General features: G+C 41.3%; 1 protein-coding gene across 2 annotated transcripts in view; it reads right to left on the bottom strand.

Annotated features, from left to right (window-relative positions):
* Positions 1–26,297, bottom strand: part of PHACTR2 (phosphatase and actin regulator 2) — an 83,639-nt gene that overhangs the window by 9,338 nt on the left and 48,004 nt on the right. The window contains exons 5-12 of one of the 2 annotated variants that reach the window (XM_075035888.1): positions 19,327–19,563; positions 15,248–15,797; positions 13,846–14,048; positions 12,162–12,318; positions 9,944–9,999; positions 3,562–3,623; positions 2,373–2,510; positions 5–81 (exon numbers count right to left, since the gene is read on the bottom strand). In XM_075035888.1, coding sequence (XP_074891989.1) covers positions 5–81; positions 2,373–2,510; positions 3,562–3,623; positions 9,944–9,999; positions 12,162–12,318; positions 13,846–14,048; positions 15,248–15,797; positions 19,327–19,563 — 1,480 coding nt within the window. The remainder of the gene's footprint in view (positions 1–4; positions 82–2,372; positions 2,511–3,561; positions 3,624–9,943; positions 10,000–12,161; positions 12,319–13,845; positions 14,049–15,247; positions 15,798–19,326; positions 19,564–26,297) is intronic. The other variant, XM_075035889.1, reaches the window with a different exon arrangement.

The raw sequence follows: 26,297 nt of genomic DNA, 5'->3' as shown, positions 1-26,297 counted from the left end.
CCACCTGGTAAATTGCCGACTCTCCTCATGTACTTCCATTTCTGTGCTTTTAAATTCATTCAGTTCTTTCCGTATTGCTGCCTAATAAACAACAATGATATATGCAACCATAAGAAATATGAATCTCAAGGAAAGTAAAGAGTCTGAAAGGAACCTGGCCCTACTCTTGCAGGTTCCATTACAGTTCCCATTGTCTGGTCTCCTGTACTGTAATCCACAGCTCTCACACATTTCTGACCATCAACATGAATGACTTTTTTCAATTACAGCTCTTTGGAGCAGTAATACGCTACAAAGAAACTGAAAGCATCAAACACCAACAATAAACAAAGAAACACCAAATCTACTCCAACAGGTGAACCAACCCCCCCACCAAAATATGGCACTCGCTACAGACAAAAATGGGCAAGGGATTGGGTTACCTTGACAGTCACCTGCAGAATATGCAGCCAGGAGAGGATTATATCTCCAGGCAGAGCCCCTGAGGAGCTGGTGAGTCACGCTGCCTGCACAGGCACTGTACACACAGCACGGGCCTTGTATCTCCCCACTGGAGACAGGACTTCAGGGATACAAGATGAATAGCATTTTTCAAAGTGGAATTAGTCACTTGGTTTGATTAGGTTTACGTAAAATTACATGAAATATTTGGACATTTCAGGCTTGCATTTTCAGTTGGCAGATACTGAAGATCAGCAGAAATTCAGTGCACTTTGTAAATGCCTTCTTGCTTATGTTAAAAGAGTGATAAGCAATTTGCTTCATCAAATAACAAATACAATTTCTGAAATAGACCAATATATACTACAAGGATTTTTGTTTCTATGCCATATGCTTTCCTATCTTCACTGTGAAATGAAATGACAGTTTGTTCTTACTCACTCTTTTATTTCACCATTTTAAATGAAAGCAGTATCATTTCATTAATAGCTAAAGAAATCTCACCTGATATGCATGCCTTTCAATGCAGAACAGACAAGCAGTATGATAAAATTATAGCATCACCAGACTGCTGTCTCATAAATGAGAAACTTCATCTTAAGCAGGGGATGGTTTAGCCACAACAGCATGCTTACACGAGGCTGCTGTAATAGCTAGGAGAGAGACAGCTGTTTCTGAGCACCGAATCAGCAGCAAAGACACCAGAGCTCTAGCTCCGTAATATAGTCACAGTACAATTTTCTGCTCCCACTGGAATTAGAAAAATAACTTCCCTGGGAAAAAAGGGCAAGGGAGTTTCCAGGCAAGCCGGGGTCTGCCTTTCTGCTGAGGCCAACAAACATGGGGGTCACAGAACAAGCCTTGGGCACCTGTTCATTATAAAATGAATTGAGATTAAAAACTGCTACCCTCAAGCAGGTAGGAAAATCCCACTGTTTTTTCTAGCGCAGTTTACCCAGCTGGACCTAAGTGAAAGTGGAGGTGCTGGGTGCTCTAACTTCCCACAGACTATGTGAGGACTAGAGAGTGCTCAGCACCTCCCAGAACCAACATTGACAAACGCTCCTGGGTACATTTTTCATGTCTTCACCTTGACTTGATATGAGATTCTCCTTTGATTGTCAGATGAGCTGGCATTAATATTAAAATACTAGCTGAAATAAAATCAGCTCTTCACGGTCCTTAGCTAAAAGACAGTGGGTTCTTGCACATATCACTTTTCATGCCAAGAACATCGCATACGATTTCCATAAAAGTTGGTTCAGACCCAGTGCTAAAAGGGCCAACACTTTTTTATACATAAATCCTACAGCTTTCCTCCTATGAAGTGGTATAGGAGTGAAATGGAAGAGTGTTTTATGGTAATCTTTGAGTGACCTGTTTTTTAAAAGACAATCACGGAGTCATTTGTCTCATGCTTTGTAGTTAGGCAGAAGAACTACTAGCTGCAGCACGTTGGGGGCAAACTTCCCAAGAAGGTGTGCTGCACGCATATGGTCAGCTCCTGCACCGACAGTTGTGGCCAAGAACACTTAGGAGGATGGAGCAGCTTCTACCTTTTTTCACTTGAATGAGTTGCAAAAGTAACTCTCGGTGGCAGTGACACAGGCTTCTGCCTGCAGAAACCTTGCCTGAATTCCACAGGCCGTGGCCATCTTTGCTAACAGCGTGTACCTGGCTTAGGAAGGCTTTAAAAATGCAAGAAATTCTGGCCTGAACTGCCGTAATGGAGGTGGCAACTACACTCCTAATAAGCACCTGAGTGGGTTTTCTTAGCTGCGAGCAGTAGATGCACAGTAGTACCATGACAATCTCGCTGCCTCCAGCAGATGTCATTCGTGATGCTGGCATCAAAAGAATGTAAACCAGAGGAAAGCTCCCCAAGAGTGACAGATGCAAGTATTTTCTTATAATCTACATTTGTCCCTTGCCTTGTCTGCGGGAGTTAACCTGGCCCAAGGCTTGTCAGCACGACGGTCATAATCTGGAGAATCTGTGACCTCCACGTACTCGTTAAATCGAAGGATTCTTCTTGCTTGAAGTTCAGCCACTGTAGGCCTCAGGCTGAGCTGTAAGCAGGAGGCAGAAAATAGTATGTTTAATAAGATGAAATAAAATAAAATAAAAACTGAGGGTATGATGTAATCTCAAGAGAACTTTAATGGTATTTCTAAATAGGGTCACTTTCAGGTGTCTAAAAAAAGGCACCATCCTGGGAGCATTGCACAGGAATGGAGAAGCAGCACAACCTAATTTCTTCAATTATAAAAATAGTCTTTATCAGGCAGGTCACAGAGAATCATGACAGTTATCCCTGGAATATTAATTGTGACTTTGCAACTGTCACACCATTTACCCGACTAGACAGTAGGTCCATTTGCATTAACAATAACACAGTCTGCTGTGTTCAACTATAATACTGAAAATAAGCACGATTTGGAGGTGCCTGCCTAACTAAAAAAATTGTTTTTTAACATCTAGGGGTCATTATGATGCCAAATGGTTTCAGTCACCTCAAACAATATTCACTTTAATTAACTAAGGATGATCACGTTAAGGAAACTGTATTTTTGCAGAGAAGGGCAGACCAGGGATACGTATGAAAACTCCCCCCATCCTCTCCTAGAGTGAGCTCCCAAAGTCAGGGCAGCAGATCCATAACTGCTTTCTTTCCAGGGACAATGAGCGCAATCCCACCTGCAGCGGCCAAGACCACTGACATGGTTAGAAGAACGGTGAAGGGATTTCTTAGGGCCCACGCTGCTTTGCTGCCCTCTCCACTGCTGTAGGGAAGAGTGGATCTACAGGCGTGGCTGCCCTCGAACATACGTGACAGCAGTGCTCATGCTCAGAGAGGAAACACGCATCATTTCTCTCCCCTGCTGACATGGACAAATACTAAGCATGGCCAGACTCTGTATGCTTTTCCAGGTATGGGAAACTGGACAGGATGGAGCTTCCCCCAAGATGGGCTTGGCTTGTACTGCTTTTTAAACAGATTTCTAATCTGGGTGCATGACTGATGGACATTTGCAGTAACATATATACACTGATTTTTAGAATCTTATAAAAAATAATCCTATGTACACAAATACACAATACAAAAAAACACATCGTCACCTTTCTACTGAGTCTACGTTTTATTTCTCTTTTGGCTTCCTGTTCCTCTTCTTCATTCTTCTCTGTTTTCAGAAGAGATAAAAAGGAGTGAATATTTAAGTATTATAACTGCACATACTGTGTATTTCTCTTGGTTGAAAGCTTCAGGACTTCAAGTCCTGGCTCATGTTTCCTCATATTTCTGCATGTGTTGTCTGTTTTTTGGATTTTGTGTGCTCTCATTTCTTTTCCCTATCCTCATTTCCCTCGATTCTGTAGACATCTCAAGTCACCACTGTGGGTCAGGAACACAGCAAAGAGGAGGCGTCTGTAATTTTCTTTCTGTGTAACAGCAAACAAGAATTACCCTGAAAGAGCTGCCTAATATTTCAATTACTTGTCCTAACATTAAAATCACCGTTGCTTTTACTTCCAACATGCCACCTATTGACTTTAGAGTAAGAGTCTAATTATTCCTAAGGGTCAAGAAAAAAGTTTGCTCTGAGTATCTGAATCAGCCAAGTGTCCTCTGCTGCTACAGGATGCAATCAATCAATGAGAATTCGTTTCACTGTCATTTGTTAGTCCAAATTGGTTTTGTTACTTTAATTTTTTTTTCTAGTTTTATAATGATTCAGCGTTCAAGCCCTCTTGGTTAAGGGCCACTAGCTAGACCAAATGAACAAGTATAGGAGAAAAAGACATACATTTTTTGAATGTATTTGGGCATGAGACAGAAATGTGCTTTTAACAAATTTCTGTGCTAAACAAACTGGATTTCTTGAGTGCCAGTGAAAAGCACACTTACAAAGGCATGATCATACAGACTCAGCATTTTTTTAACTGATGTACATTCTGAAGGATATTGTTTGCCCTTTCAGTCCACCTCTGACGGTTATACGCAAAGCTAGCTTTATGGTGGCTCAAATATCCCACCTAGAGATATCTGTAAAATCCTGATCCTGTTTTATTTGTGGTTGGTGGTTATGGACTCCATGCTGCAGTTCAAGGCTAACTATAAATTTAAAGGAAATAATTTGTCTATTGTGGATGCAGCCAACCTCTATAGATGAAAAGGCAGTTTTAAATCCCGGTATAGTCTGATTTGCCCTGTCTGCTATGGCCAGCCTGCTGTGGTAGCACAGGCAACCTGGTTGCAGAGGACCTTCTGTATCATGACTGATACACTGGAGGCAACACTACGACAGGACACGCCATGGTACTTGCAGATCTTCTTTGCTAACTCAAAGGCTGTCAGGTAAAAAGAATACAAAGGAAATGGGAAGAGGAACAAATGATAAAAAAGAAAAAGAAGAAAGTTACAGTAGGAAAAAGGCAATGCCAGCCCAAGACCTGCTCTGTGGGAAGAGTCCAACATCAACCCCAGGTTTCTATCAGCAAGATGCAATCACACAGGCTTGCTGCCAGGATTAGGTTGGAACTCGTGTTGATGGTGATTTTACCGAGATACTGAAATATGGATGTAATTTATGGTTTATTAATAGCTTTTCTCTTAAACGGTGAAGAGATGGATGGCCTGTTTCCATAGAGGAACTGTAAACTGACTAAAACTGAAGAATGGAGAGTTAAAGATTAATCTACATTTTAAAATTTTTTATTAATATATCTATCAATAAACAAGTTGGGTGTATTTAAAGACTTACGACTTTAAATGAGAACTCTTTTTATAACATCTTCACCTAACAAAATCAAAAGCTCTCTAGCTGTTTTAGGACAGACAAATGATCTGTAGGCTTTTGTTTAAACGTACTATCTTTGCAATCAATAGACATAGTAACTGAGGTAATTAAACACAAACTATTAATTTGGGGTTCCACTCACCTGGGAATCATTTGACATAAAAAATTTTCTCCCTTCAATGAACTAAGATGCTTAAGTCCTACCTCAGAAATTCTCCAGTAGCAGACACAGCAGAAGAAAATGCAGCTGGATATACACATCGCTGTACTGCTTTTTCCTTAATTTAGTTTGTAAAATACATTCTGCATTATTCATATCTTGACATTTCTTTACTATCTAAACCACAGTATCTCCTAAGAAGCAGCAAGAAGACGCCTGATATAAGAAATAGGAGCTCACATTGCTTAATGCATACCTTAAGAAACAACTACCAACAGCATGGGCACCTGAAATAGTTTTTCTGTATTCTGGGGGAGGATAAAGTAACTCCAAAAAGTTGATCTGGACATTTAGGAAGGTTGAAGGTTAGCTGCCTATCCCATGCTGCGAAGCTACCTCCCTGCGGGTAGCAGTTTGACTGCACAAAGGGATGGCTGGACATGGGAAACCACCTAGAAATGGGAGATGAGCAAGTCCATCATCTTAGCTGCTGGGCAGAGGGTCCAGGCAGGTCCTGGAGCAGGCTGTTGAGGAGAGCTGGCAGCCCACCTTTTGGAAGACAATTCTAACACCAGATACCAACACCAGGCACCAGGAGCTTCCTTCACTCCTGGTCAAAGCAGGAGGAGATCGAACCCATGGGGAACACGCAGGCTTCTGCATGAGAGGTCAGGGAGCAGCATGTGTTTTGTACCTTCGAGTTGTTTTACTTCTAGGAATAAAACACAAGAGCTAAAAGAAAGGGACTGAAATCCGGTGGCTGCTGCTAAGATATTGAATCCACTGTTTGGCAAATGGCCCTCCGTCTACGGCACTGACTCATACCTAAAGCACCTATTTCCCATCTCCAGCCTGCTGGGCAGTGCTGCTTTAAGCCCGGTGCTACAGAAACACTGCCCCAGTACAAATTCCTACCAACAGTAAAACCTACAGCGTTATTTTTTGTCTTTTAAGGTAAAAGTTTTGAAAGTTGCCGTAGTGAGTTAAGAAGATGAGTGGTGCTAAAAGTAATGGGTCTGGTGCTCCTGCTTCCTTCAGGTGTTGTGGAAAATTCCAGCTGGAGGGCCCAGTTTTGACTGCAGGTACGAACGGACTCACTTGCCCAAACAGGAACACATTAATGCACGGGAACATACTTCTGACTGCTTTCCACCTTAAAAGCAGATCTAATCTGTGTGATGTGGAGAAAGAAAACATAAACAGAGAGTTCCCAGCTGCAAGTCCCCTCAGATGTCCCGCTGCTGCCTTACTGGCAAAGGCCCAGCCCAGCGAGCACCCTTTGCTTGCAGGAGCCTCCAGTTAGATCCCAGCAAAACGATGGCTTCCCTCCTTCCCTGCCTGCAGCTCCTAGCAGGTCAAACTGGGAGCTGACTCCTAACTGAAACAATTTTGTTTAGCATCACTTATCATGGCCTTCGAGTTAAACAATCCATCGGTCAAAGCCGAACAAGCAGCTTCCCTGGCATCTATACATTATTGCTCCTGCAGGTTTTGCCATGTTAAATCTGGTCACCTTCTGTTCTGTGGGACATTTGTTTCATAGCAGAAGGGGAAAAGAGATGACAGAAATTGTTCTGCCTGAGGACTGCTCCGTTCTTGACCAGAAAGTACTCTCGGAGCGTAAAACCGAACTTTCCATTGTGTCCCTATGGGATTAGCTATGTTTAGACTTCTCTGCAGGCTTGCTAGGGAAAGAGAAAGAAAAGACAAACAAAGCGCTTGCCTCTTGCAGTGCTCTGGAATGCACAAAGTGGTTTCTCTTTCCTGGTTTTACAAGCAAAGATAACCATTAATATTTCTTAACTAGCATCAAGAGCTATAAACCCTGTTTTCTACAAAGCCAGTACTGGCAGGCATGCAGGTGCACAGTACAAGAAGTTCACTGTCCCTTACAAATACAGGAAAAAATACAGTTATCTTAATCCGAAATTCCTGGAAGAATAAAAAGTTTCTTTGCCATAATGCAATACTATAAATACTACTGGCTCAAAGCCAGTACACAAGAAACCTGCGTTTATTAAAACCACGGGGCTTTATCTATTCCTTCAAGTGGACTCTTGAGTTATCGTAACTTTGTTTTAGTGTGAGAAGACTCAGGAGTCTGGATAGTTTTATCCAAATTGTTTTTATAGAAATCCGCCTGCAATGTCTTGCAATAGTACTTGGTCACAGGATTTTCAGTAACTGGTTTATCTGGAAGTATTATCAAAACAAAACTTCTTGCAAGACAGACTTCCTCACTAACTGGAAATACAAAAAAAGGAAAAAATATGGACTTTTTCTGAACCTCTTAAAAGATCTGGGCTCAACTTAATCCTGAAATAAACATTTAGACCTTTACCACTTAATGTAACCTCAAAGTCTGACAAATATTACTCAATACAATACTTTCCCTTAGCTGTAGTTTACATACACGCAATAATATAACCCCTTCTCCCCATCCACTGCTTAAAAATAGGAGGAAGGAAGCTTTATGAAAGAAATCCCAACTTATTCACCAAAGCTGCCTGCAACAACAAAGGCATTTAAGAGATGTAAACATTTTCAAATGATCCACAGGAAGGGAATGTAATAATTTTGATAAATAATATGAGTGCTTTAGAGCTGAGAGAGAACTTGCACCCTGCAAGGGCTCTGAGTCAGACTGTCACCACAAACCCTGGCTTGCTTTGGTTCACTTTGCTTTTTACAGATCACTGTCAACTCAAAATATTTTGTATCTTGGTGATGAGCAAAAAGCAGTGTTGGATTCTCCACGTGCTCGTCGATGACGCTGTGACTTTTTGTGATTTATAAAGCTGCTTCCCAGCCTTTATTTCTTGCTCTCCCTTGCCTCTTTAAGACAGCCCCCCGGCAGCAGCAGGGGAGGACGGCAGGAGGCATTGAGTGCAAAGCCTGGTACGCTGCCAAAAGCTTAAAGTAAACAAGCTGAAACAGGAGAAGAAATCTATTAACTGCTTTCCAGTCTTGAGCTACTTACTGCAAAATCAGTGAACGGAATAAACAATAGCAAAAGGGGTATTAAATACATCGCAGGTTGGCTGCTAGATTAGTTATCTTGAGACGAGCGAGACAGAGGGCAGTGAGGAAGGCCAGCTGGTGCTCCCAGCTCAGTCGCCATGCCCTGGCCCACCAAAGATGTTTTGGAATTACCTTTCTCACATAGTCCAGCATGAGCAGTGTGTCACATAAAAAAGGTTCACATTTCAAAATTTATCTATGCAATCTATAGGTTCAGAAACTATGTCTTAGAAGGTCTATTTGCATTATGTATTGGACAGGAGTCCCCTGACCCCTCTCCTGTGCACCATAATGCAGAAACTGTAGCTTCCCTTTTCAGTAAGACACGGCACTATTTGGCTTTTGAGAGCTAAGACAACAGCAGTGGGATTTCATTAGCATGGGTGGTTGCCTGAAAGCCAATAATTGCTATGTCTCCTTGATTTGCTGGCCTGAGCAGGTGACAGAATGATCAGGCCATGGACTTTGTCAGGTAAACAGTCCATTTGCTTTTCTTTCATTAGCATGCTGTGCACCAGGGTTGCACAGATGAACTCCAACTTTTCTGAATGATTGTTGGAAATTAATGGTATTATACCTACTCCTTCAGTTACACCAAGTTTAGAAAGTTCTTACACCTTAAGAATAGATGATGTTTTGGATTTCTTTCTATGTGTGAAAAGCTTCCATGTGCATTTTGTTTTTTTACTTCTTCTACTTAAGCATCAAGCACTAGCTACCCTTGCAGAATGAACACAGGGCTAGAGGAGCTGGGCATGACAACTGTTACAGTATGTGTTTAGGTAATGTCCATATTACGGAAAGATTCATAAAGGAAGACAAAAAATGCCTGTTCTGAAGTGTTTGCCAGCCTAAGAACAAAACCAACATGAGTAAATAGGAGAATAGGTGTAGAGGGTAAACATCCAATGTACTTCATTCCTCTGCCTTGACTATTTGAGTTATAGACTTAAATTTTTCAAGAGGGATACCGAGGAAGGATTTAATCAATGGAAACATATTCAGTGAGAATGTCTCATGCAAGTTTCAGTACAGAAGATGTCAGAAGTGGATATGAAGGCCAGCATGCTGAAGTAGTTGGCATATACCTATTCACTTGCCCTTGAACACCTTTCCTCTTTCTACTCCACCTTCCAATCTCTGCCCTTATATCCCACCCCTGCCTCCTACTGATATTCCTTCCTCCTCCTCCTTCTCCTCCTGAAAATTAGGCAGGAGTTTAACCAGCCTAGAACTACTTCTAAGGGGTATCTAAGTCATTCCTGGTCTTTCGGACCAGCTTCAAGAAGTGGGATTAAGAAGACAAGCAAATTCAGCATCTTGAATATATGCAAATTTCACAGCTACTGTTACAGGTTAGCATATAGATCTGGTGTCAATAGGTTATTTTCTAGAACACAATTTCTCTCCAGTTATCTCTCCAGGCTCTAACACTACAGCAACAATGATAGGCTTCCATATGAATCCAACACATGCTCACTTTCTAAGTAAATACTAGCTGAAACCTGAATAAAATACTTACGCTTTAGGATATTTCTCTGCTCTAGCTCTTCAGTTGTAGGCCTCTGGCTAAGTCTCCTGTGAGAAGAAAGTAAGTGACTGATTTAAAACCAGATCTAAATAACACATTATGATTTGTAATACAGCTTAAAAGGTGTTTCTCATATGCGCATGCTACTCTTTTCCAGCAGAGGTATTCGGCAACACAGGTAATTTCCAGACACAGTTATAATAATTGTGCATGTAACCACAGTATCGAGTGGCCATTTGTTTTAAAAGATGTACTATTGCTACTCAAACACATAAATAACTGATACTTGCATAGTACTACAAAAATTGTACCAGCAAATTTAAACACTCCCTCTTATGAAAGAGTTCATAAACCTTTTTTGTCCCCAAGCACTGTAATTATGATAAGCTCGCTCTGCAATTGTAAGATTATTCTCAGATATTTTGAATGCAAATCCTATTAATTATTTTAAAAAAAACAAACCAACCAACATAAGTTGTGCATTCCTCACTGATTTGTATGTATAACACAATTGGGAGTTTTAACTGAAAGTTAATTTTATTTAGTTACCTATATATAACAACTGCCATTAAAAAAGACCAACCCTGAGATACTGATTTTCTGGTTTGTGTAGTGGAGAACATGGTTGGTATTGTCTCTATGTTTACTAAACAGGTTCACTTGTCCACTTGAGAAAAGGAGCAAGAAAAATTTCAGCTGTAAAATTAATTTTGCAGATTTGTTAAAGATAGATGCCTCTCTGCCCAGCACACCTCACTGCAGTTTATCTTCGGCCTCATGAAACCCATCTCATTCAAACCATGCTTGGACTTTCAGATTTGGTGGGGAGGACCGGCAGGTTTACCCCATCTAACCAGCCTTGGCTGTAGGAATTCCCAGGCTGGGACCTGACCCGACCCTGACCCAGCTGTGGGAACAGGTCTCCCATCAGTCCTCGATGCTGACCACCACGCCAGGAATTTTTAAGGAACTGGCATCAAACTTGGTTGTGCTATCAGGCATGACCATGGCCCTGACACGCACGGACGTTGCCTCCTGCTACCAAAGCAGGGCTGCGCGGGATCGCGCCAGCTTCCAGGCAGAAGCAGCAATGTCCCTCGCACAAGGAGCTCGGGGCAGGAACCGGAGCGACTTCTGCAGTTCAAGCCTCCGAGGGAGCACCGACAAGCAGGATGTGATCACCGGAGCTGGGATTCGGTCAGGAGAGCGGTGATAACAACCACACCACTTTATCAGCAGAAGAAAAATGACCCTTGAGCTCTACACAATAGATGGATCGCTCTGATGGTTAAGGGATGAAATAAACGACTTAGCCAGCCAGCTGGTTTGCAGAGCAACTCAGCTCATCTTCTAAGTGCTGATGCAGGTCTGCCGTACTCTGTGCTGGACTACCCAGTATCTGGAAATCTCCAACAAACACAGGACATCCTCCAAATCTGCCTGGACAACATTTCTGAGCACAAGAGAAACAAGGACAGGTCTGGGAAAATCCAGACATGTTGTAGTCTACTCTCAGAGACCACGAAAGCCAAAATTACCATTTATGAGGATTTTTTTTTAAAAAGCTTGTAAAAATGCCAGTGAAAGTTAGTGATTTTTTATGCAACATTCTCAAGTCCAGGAAGAGAAAGTAACATATATCGCACAGCAGTTAAACAGCATGAGAAAGACATGCCTCAGAGGTGGGCACAGTAAAACACTAAACACTGACCTACAAAGTCAGCCTCCTTCCATTTCTTTTGCTGGAACCAGCACATGAACAAAGAAGGAGTTAGAAGGCAGGAGGAGGATGGGGAGGGCCAGAAGGAACAAACATGCACAGGCATGCTCTGTGTGTCAGGAACTACTGGTCCATCTGAGATGGGTATATACAAGTGCAAGTCCCTGCTAACCAATCTGAGAAAAAGCTTGGACCATGGCACCTTACTATGGAGTCACTCTTATCCTCTTCTTTTTTCTTTTCTTTTTTAAAAACCAAACAACCCAAAAACCCAGAAGCTCTCAGATTTGTTACTTGCAGAACAAAAATGCATTACTGACATTTTAAAGTTTTGTGAGAAATAAAAATACTGTTTTCCAGACAGCTGTACCACAAAGATCCTGCACCACATATCGGGCTGCATTTAAAACGTGAACCCAGTGTTCTTGATTCTCTTCCTCCAACTCTGCCCAGTGAAACCACATTTACTGTGCAAAGTAATATAGATACCTCACTAGCTTCGTTCCAATCTGGTGTCTGATTTCCTGCCTCTCCTCTTCAGATGTACGCTGCAAGATGTTTTTGTCTTCTAATTCTTTCTTAGATGGTCTGTTGCCAAGTTTGATAGCGAGAGTATCCCTACGACGAATTTTACTTGCCAAAGAGCCTGAGGAAAGGAGGAGGAGGGTAGATTTAGTTCATTCATGCTTAGGTTACAGACACAAACTCTGAGTAAGAACCTTAATACCTCCCCAAAGCAGCCTTGTTCCCACATGCAGGAGAAGAATTTTAATAAACATCAAAAGAAAAATAGTTTTAGCTCAGTTCAAAACAATAAAAAGCTGAAAGGCTTGGATGAAAAAGCTACCAGCCAAATTGACAGAGGAGTTTTACAAACATCACTTGTCATCTGTGAAGTGATAGGATAAAAATGACAAATCTACGCTTGAGTATCTTTGAAGTCTGGTACATTACAGGTTGGTTTATTTATCTAGTTAGTACATCTAGCAACGTGCTGCTCTTTTTCTTCAGCCTTAAATGGTGTAGTCTCGTTCTGTCATCATTTCCCTCATTCTTTCAAATTTTTTTCAATCAAATACCACTTAGTTCTTGTACGGTGCTTCTCATCTTTAACTAATTTGTAAATTACAACAAAAAATACAGTTTAGAAAGTGCTCTGAGTGCTTGTAAAGCAACCTAGGCAGGAACCCCCAGGCACCAAAGCAATCTCTTCATCCATAAAGCAGATAACAGTAGGGACAAGGGCCATGCAATTTTGTCAGCCTTAGCTTCAGCCAGCTGTGGAAGGAAGGGTATTTTTCACAGCCTTTATTCCTTCCCTTGTCTCTTGACCTTCTGACTGAGGGGGCTACATATGTCCTAGGTTGCCAGATTGTCACCACGTAAGGCAGTCTGGTAAAACCACAGGCTGCCAGCTCACTTCTCGTAAGACATCGTGCTGCTGTCTGAATACATGAATTTTTGGTTGCTACCACTTTGGATCATATTCAAACCAAATGCACAACTGCAGAAGACTTCAGCCTCTTGAGCTATCTGGTGCTTTACCTTCTGCTGCACTAATAACCAAGGGAAAAAAACCAAAACCGTTCATTTTCTCTCACCCCCCTTCGGTACACAGCACTTTTGTGTTCAGGCCTTCTTCACTAAGGCCAGTGAAGCACCTCCTCCTGAACGGCTGCGGGCAAGGCTCTCAAGCCATGGTTTGACGGTCATTTTATTCTGACATAAGGCCACCCTGCAGGTGGTAGAGGTAGGGTTGCCCTCCTCAACAACAGCCACCACTGCAAAAATAAACATGAGCGCTGGCCTAAGGGAAGAATGAACAGCTGGGAGCAAGCATTAGGCAGAAGGTGAGCAGGACAACCCCCTTCAGCAGCAGCAAGCACTTCTGCCAAATGAGGGTGATGATATAGCCATGACCCCAGATGAAATTTCAAAGCTGTAAAATTAGATGTAATCCACTGTGATCTGCTCTATCTGCTAAGGTGCTCCGACGATCACAATTGTCTGGGAGAAGCGGGACGGTCATTTCTCAGTAGTGGTGAAATACTAAATCATCTAAAACCATCCTATGCAGCCATACCTCTCATTACTTCGCATTAGCACGCCTCGTGCTCGCTCACATAACGCAACGTGCAAAAGGTAGCCTGCAACTTCTCAGCGGGATGCTTACTTTCAGCACTTGCATTATCATCATCATCATCGTCGTCATCATCATCCGTGTACAGTATTGGCCCATCGGAGTCCGAGTCGCTGCTGTGGCTCTCTCTGCCGCTTTCACTCTCAGGAGGGGCAGCAGCGTCAGAAGCCTCCTCCACCAGTTCAGAGCGTGCCTGGTCAGGTGCCTCCGCTTCTTGGTCTTCTTTGGTAGCCAAGCTGTTAATTCATAAGCAGACACGGTGTCACATTAATGCAAGCAGCACAGAACACAAATGGGAGACAGACTGTATAACAAGTATGAAAATAAAAGTCCTATTATTCAAAGTAACTTCTCCTTTCTAAAAAACTTAAATATATAAAGTATGCAGATGTGTACATGTATCTGTGTGTATGTATGTTAGGAAAAAAGTTGCAAACAATCTGGAACAATCTGCAAAGCCTGTATATGGAAAAATCCTAATTCTTTTTTGTTCCTGTGGGATGGGACCAACACTACAAAAGTGAGTCAGAGAGCGGATGGGAGTGCAAAGCTTCCTCTTCTGGAAGCCTAACTCTACTGTAAACACAGCTTTTACTGCTGTTGAGTCCAAAATGTTCATGCCCATCACTGATTAACATGGAAATCAACAGCAGAGTGCCCTCTGCCTTGGGAAAATCTTTATGTAAAGGAAGCGTAAAGCAAAGGGAGAAGCAGCACAGGAGCATAATGCTGGCACAGATGTACCAACAAGGATTTAAAGGAAAGTCCCTAGGCCACTGGCATCTAGACTAAACCCTCTTGGGTTGTTATGAAAGATGCTCATTCTTGTGGCAGGGAAAAGACAGATTAATAAGCCAGTTTCATTTTTGCTGCCAACCGTTTTCCTTAAAAAATGTAATTATAACCCTTCTCTTGACTAGATTTTATAGCATCTGAGACTTAGACAAACTATTAGGCAGCTATTAGACAGTCCAAACACCTACTAACTGAAGCCTGAAACTGTCATTTTCAAGTGTGCAAGTAAATTCAGCTATTGAATTGAGAGCTTTAGCAGTGAGATATTTAATGATATCCACAAAATAGTAAAAAACCCCTTGTAATTCAGCATCATTTCTTGTTTGCCTTTATGAGAGAGAAATAAAAGTGTTACCAGCTACTAGCTGAACTGCTGACCGCAGCGGTCACATTAAGCCACGCAACGACATAGGAGGCAGGTTATGAGCAATGACCTTCTGGGGAAATATGAGGTACTGCAGGTGAATGGCTCAAAGGCATTGGCAAGAAACAAATTGTGCTGTGATGCAACGCAAACTATTACCAGTCAGCAGAAGAAACAGAAGAGATCCCTACATGCCTACGGTGCCCCTTATGTGAAGAAATGTGGCTTCCTCGGTATGGGTCTTACCACCCACCCACAACAGCCATTCCGTCTTACCTTTTTGTGTCTTCTCTGCTAGCATCTGGACCGCTGCCTAGGGCCGTACTGCTCAGGCTCTCGTCCATGCTATGCTCAGCTTGAAGAAGAGGTTTAGTATCTGATCCGGGGCCGGCTGGCCGTGCCACACAGTCGTCTGACACATCTTGGGCATCGGAGGAGACAGCGGGCTGGCCAGCTGCAGCAGGAAAGGGAGGTGGAAGTGGGGGTGGTGGGGGGGCAGCGGTGGGAGGAGGGGGGACAATGAGCTTGTTCGGCTGGTCTGCGTCCTCCGTTTCAGAAATCACTATGGAAGGCTGCTCAGGCTCGGGTTTTTCTGCCTTTGCTTCCAACCTGTTGGCTGTGGCACCTGAGGGGGAAGCAGCAGCCCCATCTGGCGCTGTTCGTGGGGCTGACTGTTTCCCGGGTTTTTTCTTGCCCCTGGGAGTCCCTGATGTGCCTGATTTGCTGGAGGTCTCCTTAGAGGCTTTGGGATGAGATGATGTGGACGAAGGAGATGGTGATGAAGAGGACTTGGAGACTGGTGGTTTTTTTGCATGAGAGGAACTAGCTAAAATAAGAAAAAGAAAAAGGCATTTTACAGTCTTGCAAATATATTATTTTTGCACTGTTCTTTCTGCTGATATTTAGAAAATGAAAAAATTACACTTGATACACCTACAATCCTTCATCTGTATGTTTGAGATGAGTAAATGTTGCAGCTCAAACTTCACCTTTGAGGTGGGAAAAACTGAAACTATGAATACTTGCCCAAGAACAGTCGAGGGGATCAACCTTACAAATGGGTGAGAGTTTGACTCTAGCATTCTGCATTGGCCCATTACAACTTGCCTGGACATCATCTAAAAAGTCAGCTCCTTATTCCAAACGTGTTTACCGTGATTTTCCTTATGCTTTTCAATGAACACCTCAGTACCATTACGGACATCAGTCAATTACCTTTCACAATGTTATTGCTAGTGGTGTGCTCCTAGCTATTGCAAGCAGCAGAGGGACAGCAAAACAAGATGTACTTGCAAATTCAGTTGGACATGTTCATAAAACAGAGGCAGAAACCACCAATTCCACTCTGCACAAATGATCTCCAGAAGGGAGGAGGCATTGAAGGCCTCCTGTATGTACTGAAGGTGTTCGTCTTACCAGTGACCAACTCAGGTAGCCTTGAAAATGTAGTGAAACAAGGTTTTGACTCTAGCTGTACAAGCTGGCCAGTGATGCTGCTGTTTAATCCTGTGATACTTACCATATTGAAGCATGTATGTATAATGCCCAAGTTTGCAAGAGATTTCAGCTAGCCTGCATGCCCATGTGCATTCCAGCCACATTTCTGATTGCTATGTTGATGCACACATCACCTGGACTGGGAGTTTCAAACCTGTGACTTTCATTTAAAAAGCAATAAAAATGACAACCATCTTATGATTCAGTCCTTTTCATCAAAATGCATCCAACTCAAATACTTCTGCTATAGTAAAAATGCATTAACCTCCAGAGAACAAATGAAAGCATTATAAAGCTACACAGCAGCCCTGTAGCTAAGCTTACTGAGTAAAACAGAAAGCTGTAACAGAAATCTGCTGAAAGGCCTACTTTACTTATAAGCATTTAAATAAAAACAAAACCCCAGCAGATTAGGATAGAACCAAAATACAGATACTGGCCATAATAAGCTCACAATATAAAAATAGCTTTCACAGTGAGACTGTTCTCGGTCTCAAAGAAGATGGAAAATAATTCAAAAGACATATTATACCGTCCTCTTCTGTAGCTGAGTGTTACGGTTGATAAACGTTTAAAATCCTGTGAGGCTTTCAGTACATCTGAAAAAACCCACAGAAACTTCAGGCAAATCACTGTCCCTTTTTGTGCTGCAAGGTGACCGTAACGGGCACTGTACCGAATCTACTGATACCGCACTCATCATCCACGTAAAGTACAAATCACTGACTTAACAGCAAATCAAAAAGAAGCAAAGAAATGGTATAGGCAGCAGTCTGCAATTGCAGTGGAAATAGATGGTGGCTCTAATCTGCATATTGTTTCACAGTAACCTTTCTGAGTAAGTTGGTAGTAAGAAAGAGCTCTGGTTCTAATCCAGCAAAGCACTTCAACACAGGCTGGAGGTCAACAGAAGCAGCTACACGCTTGCAGTTAAGAACTCCAACATAATACAAATATACAACCACACTATAATTGTTGCTGGGAAAATGTCTAAAGAAGCTTCCATTGAAAAAACCCTTACATTATCCTCAGAACCCTTCTGGACCTGCAATCAGATAGAGAAACTTGAAAGACTTCTCCCAGGGAAAAAACCCCTACAGTTTCACGTGGGTCAAAAGTACTATTGCTATTGTTGGTTTTGACTGGGCTGGCTGACAATTTTCTGTCATGCTTCTTTTTCAATAGAAGATTTGAATTTTGATTAAATAAAAAATTTCATGGCTGTTATTTGCCTTCTGGCACATGTCCACGCCCACGTTTAAGTCCCCTTATCCCAATTCCACTCTTTCAGTTTGGAAACCTGCTGTGGTGCCCGCAGGAGAGCTGTGGCTCAGTTACTTATATTCCTCTTCCCCTTCATGGGACTGGATCACTGCCTGCATCATGTGTTCACTTTCTGACAAACCTCTTGTACTAATACTGCTCCTGATTAGCTCTATTTATTAAGTATTGCCCCACTTCAAATGAACACAATGTACTTTTACTGTTGGAAGAAATTACCAGTAGAATAGGTACTATTTTATATAAGGGATACATGGATATATTTCACACCCGTGTGGTCTCCAGCATTGCGTGACATTTCAGCAAGGCTACTAAATGACAAATCTGGAATCCGAATATATTTTAACTTAAGAACTCAGATACCTGACAGCTTATTACCAACCACTGGTATAAAGATTTCTTTATGTGATGGGTTGTTTTATTTCTGAAAGGTCTGCTGTTATAAAGTTCCTTCACCTAGGAAGAACTGAGTTTTCCAGCTGCATGTGAAATACAACAGCAAATTCTGGGTTTTCAGAATGTTTATTCTTGTGGTCGTCTGATGTAGTAAGGACAGTTAATACCAAGTTAATGGATATTTTACGGCAAAGTTATTATTGTAACTCTAGCAGTCTTGCAATGTTTTCAAACAGTCCTCTTCTGTGTGCTTCAAATACAAAACGTGCCAATACGTGCAAGCTATGAAGAGGTATACTTGGGAGAGAAAACTGGAGGGACTGAAGGGCTTTCCAAGAGTGACAGAGGATTGAAAACACAAGGCTTGTATAAGTTTGCCAATGCATATATACAGTCTGTTCATCACAATACTGCTTGTGTTAAAATTATATTTGGATGCTTTAATTTTGGTCATCATCTAAATAACAACCATTCAAACTCGAGATCAGTACCTTAAGAATGGCTACCTATAACCTTTAATCTAGCATCACTGCTGATTTAAAAGTGTAGTGACAAACACATCTGCTCTGTGCCTGATGACTGACATTTTCCACTTCCAGTGTGTATTTAGAATCACAGCAAGCCATCAAACAGCTCACGGAAGCCTGGCCATTTCTAATGAGTTATAATTTTTTTTTTTTTTTTTTGCAGCTAAAACAACTGCCACTCAACAGTTTTTAAAGACGTCTTCATGGTTTTATCCTTTACCTCTCTGAGATCTTGTAATCTTGTCAAATGAATTGGAATAGTAGACATTTCCAACAGAAAGTTACAGCAATACCAAAGTAGTTTTACTTTGGGGCAACTCATCTATTTGGTTTCAGAAGTCACCTTTTTCCCTGCTGATTCTTCAGCAGTTCTCTGGGTCATTTTGTTGCCAGCATTCACACTTGAACTGGGAATTCAATATCATCTCTGATGTGCTTGGTGTTTCATTGAACAGCGAAACGATTTGTCCATTGTCTGGGGTGTTTGCAGACAGCAGCACCTGAGCTCAGCGGGAAGCTAGCTAAAAACATCCATGGCATGCTCTTCAGTAACACTGCTATGTACCAAGGCAAAAGTTATTTTAAGACCAAGCCAAGCACCCCCATGCACATGCACCCACCAAAACTGGCACTGCAGTACTGTGCAGTACTCACCAGCTTCTCGATTTGCACTGTGACTTGTTGGCTTGGGCGGTGGGAGAGGAGGCTGCTTAGCAGGAGCCTTTCCCTTTTTTTTAGCATGAGGTGCTTCGTTACTCTTATGGCTGGTGGTGGTGGAAGCAGCAATAGCATTTTTTGGTGGTAGTGGAGCTTTTTTAGATTTAGGCTTAGGCTTGGGCAGTGGTGGAGCATGGGGTGCCGGTATTTCTGGGTAGTGATCAGTAGTGCTCTCTATGGATAAGAAAGTGAACAGAAGCCAACTGACACAGACATATGCCACGTACATTCAACAGCAAGCTTGACAACAATGACTACTTTTTGCTGCTTGAGCTCTTGGGAATCAGGAGAGAAGTCTTCATCTCCTGCCTCTTATTGAAGTATTATCTCAGAAAAAAATTACTGTCCATCTCAATTCAAGTCCTTCTCATGGAAGATTTTTGCCTGGCACTTCTCTCAGTCTCATCTGTTCTAGATCTCCAAGGATCATCCTTAACATTCAGTATCCCCAACTAGACTGCTGGCTGCAAACTAAACAAGGGAAAAGCCATTTACCCCAACAAATTCCCTCATCTTCTTTCCAGCCCTCTGAGATCAACAGGCTATAAAACTCAGATTCATGTGAATCTGAATGTGAACAGGGCCATTCTCTCAGCCCTGGGTTCAGGCATGGATATGCAGCTGAAATTTTGCCCTGAAGCAACCCATTCTCCTAAGCTGCAGACTGCTTGCTTATAGCAACTTTATTTTGGGTATCTTCCCCAGGGTATTTCTACTCTTCAGAAAGAGATGAAGCTAAATCAAATAGGATATCATTTGCCATGGGAATGCTCTCCTCTCCTGCAAGCTCTTTGGGTACTGTTACAAGACTGCCCTTCCAAGAATCAGCAGTTCCTTAGTCAATGGGAATTTGGACTCTATCTACATTGCGTTGTGCAATAGGAATGCCTCTGTAGAGTGAAAAAGGTAGCACTGAGGACCCAATGCCCACAATATATGTTTCAGGAGACTTGACTTTGGACTAGCTTCAGGCTAGTTCTGTAGATTGCATGTCCAGTAGCAGTGGGAGCACAAGATCCTGAATGCATCTTTTGGCTTAGTTTCATCCAAAAGAAACCTGGCTTGTGTGCTCTGCAAACCAAAGAAGAGTAAGTGGGGATGACCAGGAAATTCACTTCAAAAGTGCATGCCTAATATCAACTGTAATGTTAATGTAGGTGAGCCATGTATGGTCAACATAAATTTTGTAACATAATTGCTATGGTTGTAAGACTACCTGTTCCCAGATGGGAATCTTTATCTATTCAATTACAGCAACTCTGCCCAGCTGGTCTCACGATAGCCTTCCAAAACCTTCCAGAAAAAGGATATTATAAAAGCAAGAGCATACCATCAGAATCGTATGGGCTTTATTTGCATGTTACTAAAAACTACAGTGGTTGGGGAAGAAAGGAGCCAAGCAAATACTGCAAGGACTTCTAACAGTCTCTTTTATCACTTGAGAGGAAACCAATTAATTTCTTGCAGTATGTTCCTATTAAAGCCTCACTCTTACACACATTAAATGGCCATTCCCGGCTCTCTTTCTTCCCATGTAAAAGATTCCCAAGAGATAAGCAGCACCTTTTCATTTTAAGATTAGTAGATGAAAAACAAATCATGTGTTGGACAACAATGACATTCTTCATCTCAGAAACAAAGCCTTTTCAACCTCTAGCTTAAGGCTTGTTAACATGAACCTAAAGCATCACCTGCAGTTATTAAAAGCAACATGCAGACATATGTCTCTTCATGAACTGAAGGAATTAACATTAACTGTCCAGTGTCTTCCTCTGTTTCCAGCCCATTAAAGACTAGTTACGTTTTTGCTAATGCTTTGCAAGAACCATTGCATAGCAACCTTGTACAGCTTTCAGATTCTTTCGAGCACAGATTCTTCTACTGCCTCTTTGTTTTCCAGAGAAAACTTTGGACCAGAGAAAGACTTCGGAAGAAGAAAGAAACATATATGTTTGTTACATTTTGCTCTCCTCTTTTATAGCAAAGAGCATCTCCTTGTGAAATTATACCTACCTTCATTCAAAGCTGAAAAACTGATTTAATTCTGAAAAAGCAAGGCATTTTAAAATTTTAACTCCATTAATAACAAACATGGCAAGAGAAGATAAGATTTTGTATTTTGAAGATCTTGAAGGACTTAAACACCTATATACCATTACTGTGTTTTGTTTCCCGTTATATTAGTAGAGAAAATATTAAAAAGAGAATGATAACCTAGTAAAAAGAAATACATCATTCACCATATTCTAAAGTAATACAGAGCGATTATTTAGAATCTCAGTCAATCTACATTAAACTATATAACTGTGTTAGAATTTATCTTCTGATTCATAAAAACAGTACAAAATACAAGGCTAAAGCTTTACTTAGTTGCAAATAATCACATCTTAGTGACAACTGACTAATAATTTTCAAATTTTCTTTAGAGAAATAACTAAAAACTATAAATGAAAACCAAAATTGGAACAGTTCATTCATATCAAAGTTCTCACTTGCAGAATTCAGTTGTGATTAAAACTGGCAATTTATATAGCTTTGATTATAGCTGAAATACCTTGCCATCACTGGGATATCATCTTTATCTAGGACAGCTCTTTCCATACTGTTATGTATATCACTTCAAAAACTGGCAGACTCTTTCTGCACAGCAGCATCCTATCTGCTCAGATACTTACAGTTCTCATCAAGTCTTGACTTCCCCTTGATTACATACATGCCCTTTTCTTGGCCTTGACCAATGAATCTTCTTTTTGCTCATAGCCATGAGAAAAGCTGTGGTGAAGATGATTGCCTTGGACCATATCGACCCTCTTGGCATCTTAATTAGCTTTGTCATTTTTATCTTTGTTCATCTTTTTTATCTCATCAGATATAAACTTGACTGCCCTCAGCGTCAGTCTGATCTTGCCCAAACTATTGTTTCTCATGTACTCTTGAAATACAGATTTCCAGTTCCTACCTGACCAGTCCATTACACCAGCTTTTGCCAGCAACAAGCCAAGTTTTGAAGCAGATGCTTTTCCTTGCTTTTCCTCTGCTGCCCCTCAGGCTTTCTGAACATTCACCGACTGTCCTCCCTCAAATTCCCCTCTACTGCGATGCCAAAGCTGACAATTTTTAGGCTACCGGCATTGTGCTTGTTATCCTGGTCTGGTCCCCTCTTGTTTTTCGGTGCCTAACCACAGTGTCCTCCCTTTTACTGCAAGTCCATGGGAACTTTTTTGTGGTTTTCTGCATTTATGTAAGACACTACAATAAATTGCTGGTATATACATAAGTACTGTAGTAATACAAATAACTAATAACAGCAACAGTGGCTTGATCCTGAACAGTGACAGGGATGGTTTGATGTCTGTAAATGGCTTGAGATGCAATTATGTTGTAAATGTACCTCCCTCACATGATTCGGTGTGAATATGGACCCTTGGTCTTCATGCCTGCTCCTTCTTTTGCACCTTTTGCCAAAACAAGGAGGCATCTGAATCAGTTCAGACCCATCTATTTGTTCAAGCCAATCCCCCAGGTCCCTCAGTACCAGCTGCAATATATTTTTATTGCTGTTGTTTTTCTTAATGTAGACATCTGTTCATCACAAACTGACCTTTTAACAAAAGGTCTCCAAAAGATCATCAGATAGGAATATCTTTTATTCACTGCTGCCTTGATCAAGACATCTGCTGTAAAAGCAATCCATCTATAAATTACTCTTTAAATAGGAAAGCAAAGCAAATGTTAATGTCTCATTAAGCATTTGGATCAATAATATGTTTATGTTTAGAATAAATTTTCCAAAGGCCAGATTTTCAAGAAAGCTCACTTTGAGACCAGCTTTTCTTGTTCCCAGAAATTGTGATTGGGGCCAGACCCTTAAGAAAGCTGTGTTCTTATGTGAACACCTAAATGATGGTCAGGGTTACAAAGTACTCAGTACACAACAGCTCTTACAGAGACTCATCAAGGCTCAAAGACTTTCAGAGCGATGCCAGTGTGCCATATGCACTGGAAAGTCAGATGACTTATTTTGGAAGCTAAATGAGGGACCTTTTGCAAACTCTGGACCAAATGGACCTATGAAATTCCTAGGCATAGTTTCAGAAGCCATACATGACTGGGTTGTATAATACAATAATTTTTTCTTTACTTTTTGTTATACAGTACTGGTATTTTTGTTTCTACAGCTACAGCAGTGTCATGAAGATAGCTCATGGAAAACCAGTAGTGCTGCAGCACAAGCATATAATCTACATCAACTGCAAAGCACCCTTCTCCTGGAAGATGAGCACAACTCAGTGGAGTAACACTATTTAAAATGGAAGTTGAAAGTAACATATGTTTTGTTGTCTTTTGCAGGATGACACCCTGCAAAATGAAACTCAGTAAGAGTTTTGGGAATCATGAGTTTCCTTTCCAGCCTATGCAGAGAGCTGTGTTTTGATTAAACAAAACCCAGGAAGCTGTCATTCAGAAACATGGGGGACAGGGCAAGACAAGGTGTCTTTTGTCTCTTTTTTGGACTCATTGACTGTGCTGATGCAGGTGGTCAACTCATACAAATCCCTTCATAAACTTCCGATTTAACCAGCTCCATTTTTTGTTACTGCTATTGCTACTAAAATTCTGTTCAAGAAAAGACCCATTCTAATAGTTAGAAGGCTTCCTTTAATTTCCAGTTTAAATGTATTTCAAGCCACTGTTTATTCCTTTCTACTTGTGCTCTCTCCTGGCTACATACCAACTTGTTACATTCATCAAAAGCACTCAGGCTCTCTCAGGCTCCGTTTTGCTAGGCTGAACAAGAACAGCTGTCTCACGATGCTTTTCACAGCTCTCTGCAGTTTCGAATTCATCCTTCTTGAAGATGGATGAGCAGATCTGTACATCTGCAGACAACAGCACCATGTGCAAAAGGTCTTGTAAAAGAGACAGTGTAGAAAACAGGAGAGGGGAGAAAGGGACAGGTGTAACATCTGACCTAAAGCAACTACATTCATATATTTTGCATTGGTTCCAAGATAAGAAAGGAAAAAACCCCACTGCCTGTCATTTTACATTGCTAACTATCCAACTTCAGCATAAAAGGTAAGCTGTTAAACCAAGAGAGAATACCTAAAACATCTTCACTGTCAGCTGCATGCTTTTACCATTTCTTGGTCTATGGGAGACTTGGAAATTGAAAGGCATGTAGGCTTCTACATTCCCTTACACTTTCTGTATAGATATGCTCAAATAATTCAATGGTTAGTTCATTAAAATCACATCTACAATCATATTTCTGGAGTCACATTAGGATCTCTTTCCTATGAAAGAAAAAAAATATAGCAGCTTTACAAATCACAAGCTTTCCTCTACCACTCAACTTTTATGGGTGGAAGCCCCTGCCTCTCACGTCAGCATACTGGCATCAGCCAGCCTGGCTGACTTAGTGGCCAGGCTCTGCCCAAATACACCTTTATCTAGAGTAGCTTTCCTTTCAAGAAGATTTGGATTCAGCCTCATTTACACTGTTCAGGTGATGAATCCAAGATATACTATTCTTAGAAGAATTGGTTTTAGCCAGCAAATAACTCAGATGTAGTGAGAGATTATTTGGGAGTCAGGCAAAAGAAAGACCCTTTTATGTATGGTGCTCATATTAATGATCTGCAGAGCTCAGGAGTGTAAGGAGCCAGCTAGGCACACAAGAGAGAAGAAAGTCTGCTTGTCTCTCACAGTGAATGGTTTGCAGGATTAGTCTTCTGAGAGAAAGCAGGCTCTTGCCCGAGACCCTGGAAGATGAGAGTTACTATCATAAATTCAACAGGTTTTGTTCCACTTCGGGGAAATAAAGCAAAGACTTCTGAGACAAGGAACATAGAAAATTTGACTTTGAAGAACATTCCTTGATAGACAAACTAAAGCATTGGTCAGCAACGGTGCATGCTCATAAGACCAGAGCTTGTGCCTCTAACCTTCTTTTTTTTTTAGTTACCCATGAGAAAAAGAAAAGATTAAATTTAATGGCAGATTTAAGGGAGAGCAGATGAAGTATAGAGGAAAGAGCCTCTGAACCCAACATACTAAGACCTGGAACCTTTGCCAGCTCTGATATTAGAGTTATCCCGTGGAGAAAAAACATTATGTGCGTGTATCCCATGAATTCATTTGGAAACAGGACTATGAACTGTTTCCTTCACTGAAGGACATCAGAAAACCTGAGATGATCAGTCTACTATAAATGGCATAGGAACACCAGCTTATTATCCTGCCATAAAGTAGAAATTTCCTTTTAAACACCCTGCTTGGATGACTGACATCTCATCATTACTACAAACAGTAACAGTTACATTATTAAATTGCCAAAGGGAATTATTTCACCAAATATGAAAGGCACCTGTGAGCTGACAGGCAGCAGATGGGTACATGGTTTATGGAACTGCCTGGCAGCACAGGGAACAGCTTTCAGGGGTCAACTTCTTCACTCGCTTCTGCCTAACTCATTTTTACACTGCGTGGCTGAGCCTATTGTTTGCCCTGTTGATATTGTATTTCTGTGGCTTATGCTGAAACAACTTTTCTCCTTTAACTTCTTTTAACTCGTAACATATTCCACATTCTACCACGCATTGCTGCCAACTCTCACCATATTACCACAATGTGCCTGTATCACTTGTCCTTTTTAAGCTTCCAGCTCTAACAGTCATCATATTTATATGAGAAAGCCATTTTCAAGACCCACTTGAACAAAAGAGCAAGTAAAGACGACCACCATTTTATAAAAGCATTTTAAAATAACCTCGTAACTTTCAGGGGCTGAGATGCATTTTTTTTAATATTTTGATTCAGCCAGAGTTGGAACTGCAGCACACCATGCTACTAAACAGCAGGAATTAATCCTGTCTTCAGGTCTTATAAACATGGAAAGTGTATAT

Source organism: Buteo buteo, chromosome 9, assembly GCF_964188355.1.
Source record: "Buteo buteo chromosome 9, bButBut1.hap1.1, whole genome shotgun sequence".
Taxonomy (NCBI): domain Eukaryota; kingdom Metazoa; phylum Chordata; class Aves; order Accipitriformes; family Accipitridae; genus Buteo; species Buteo buteo.
This window is presented reverse-complemented; position numbering and strand designations above follow the sequence as displayed.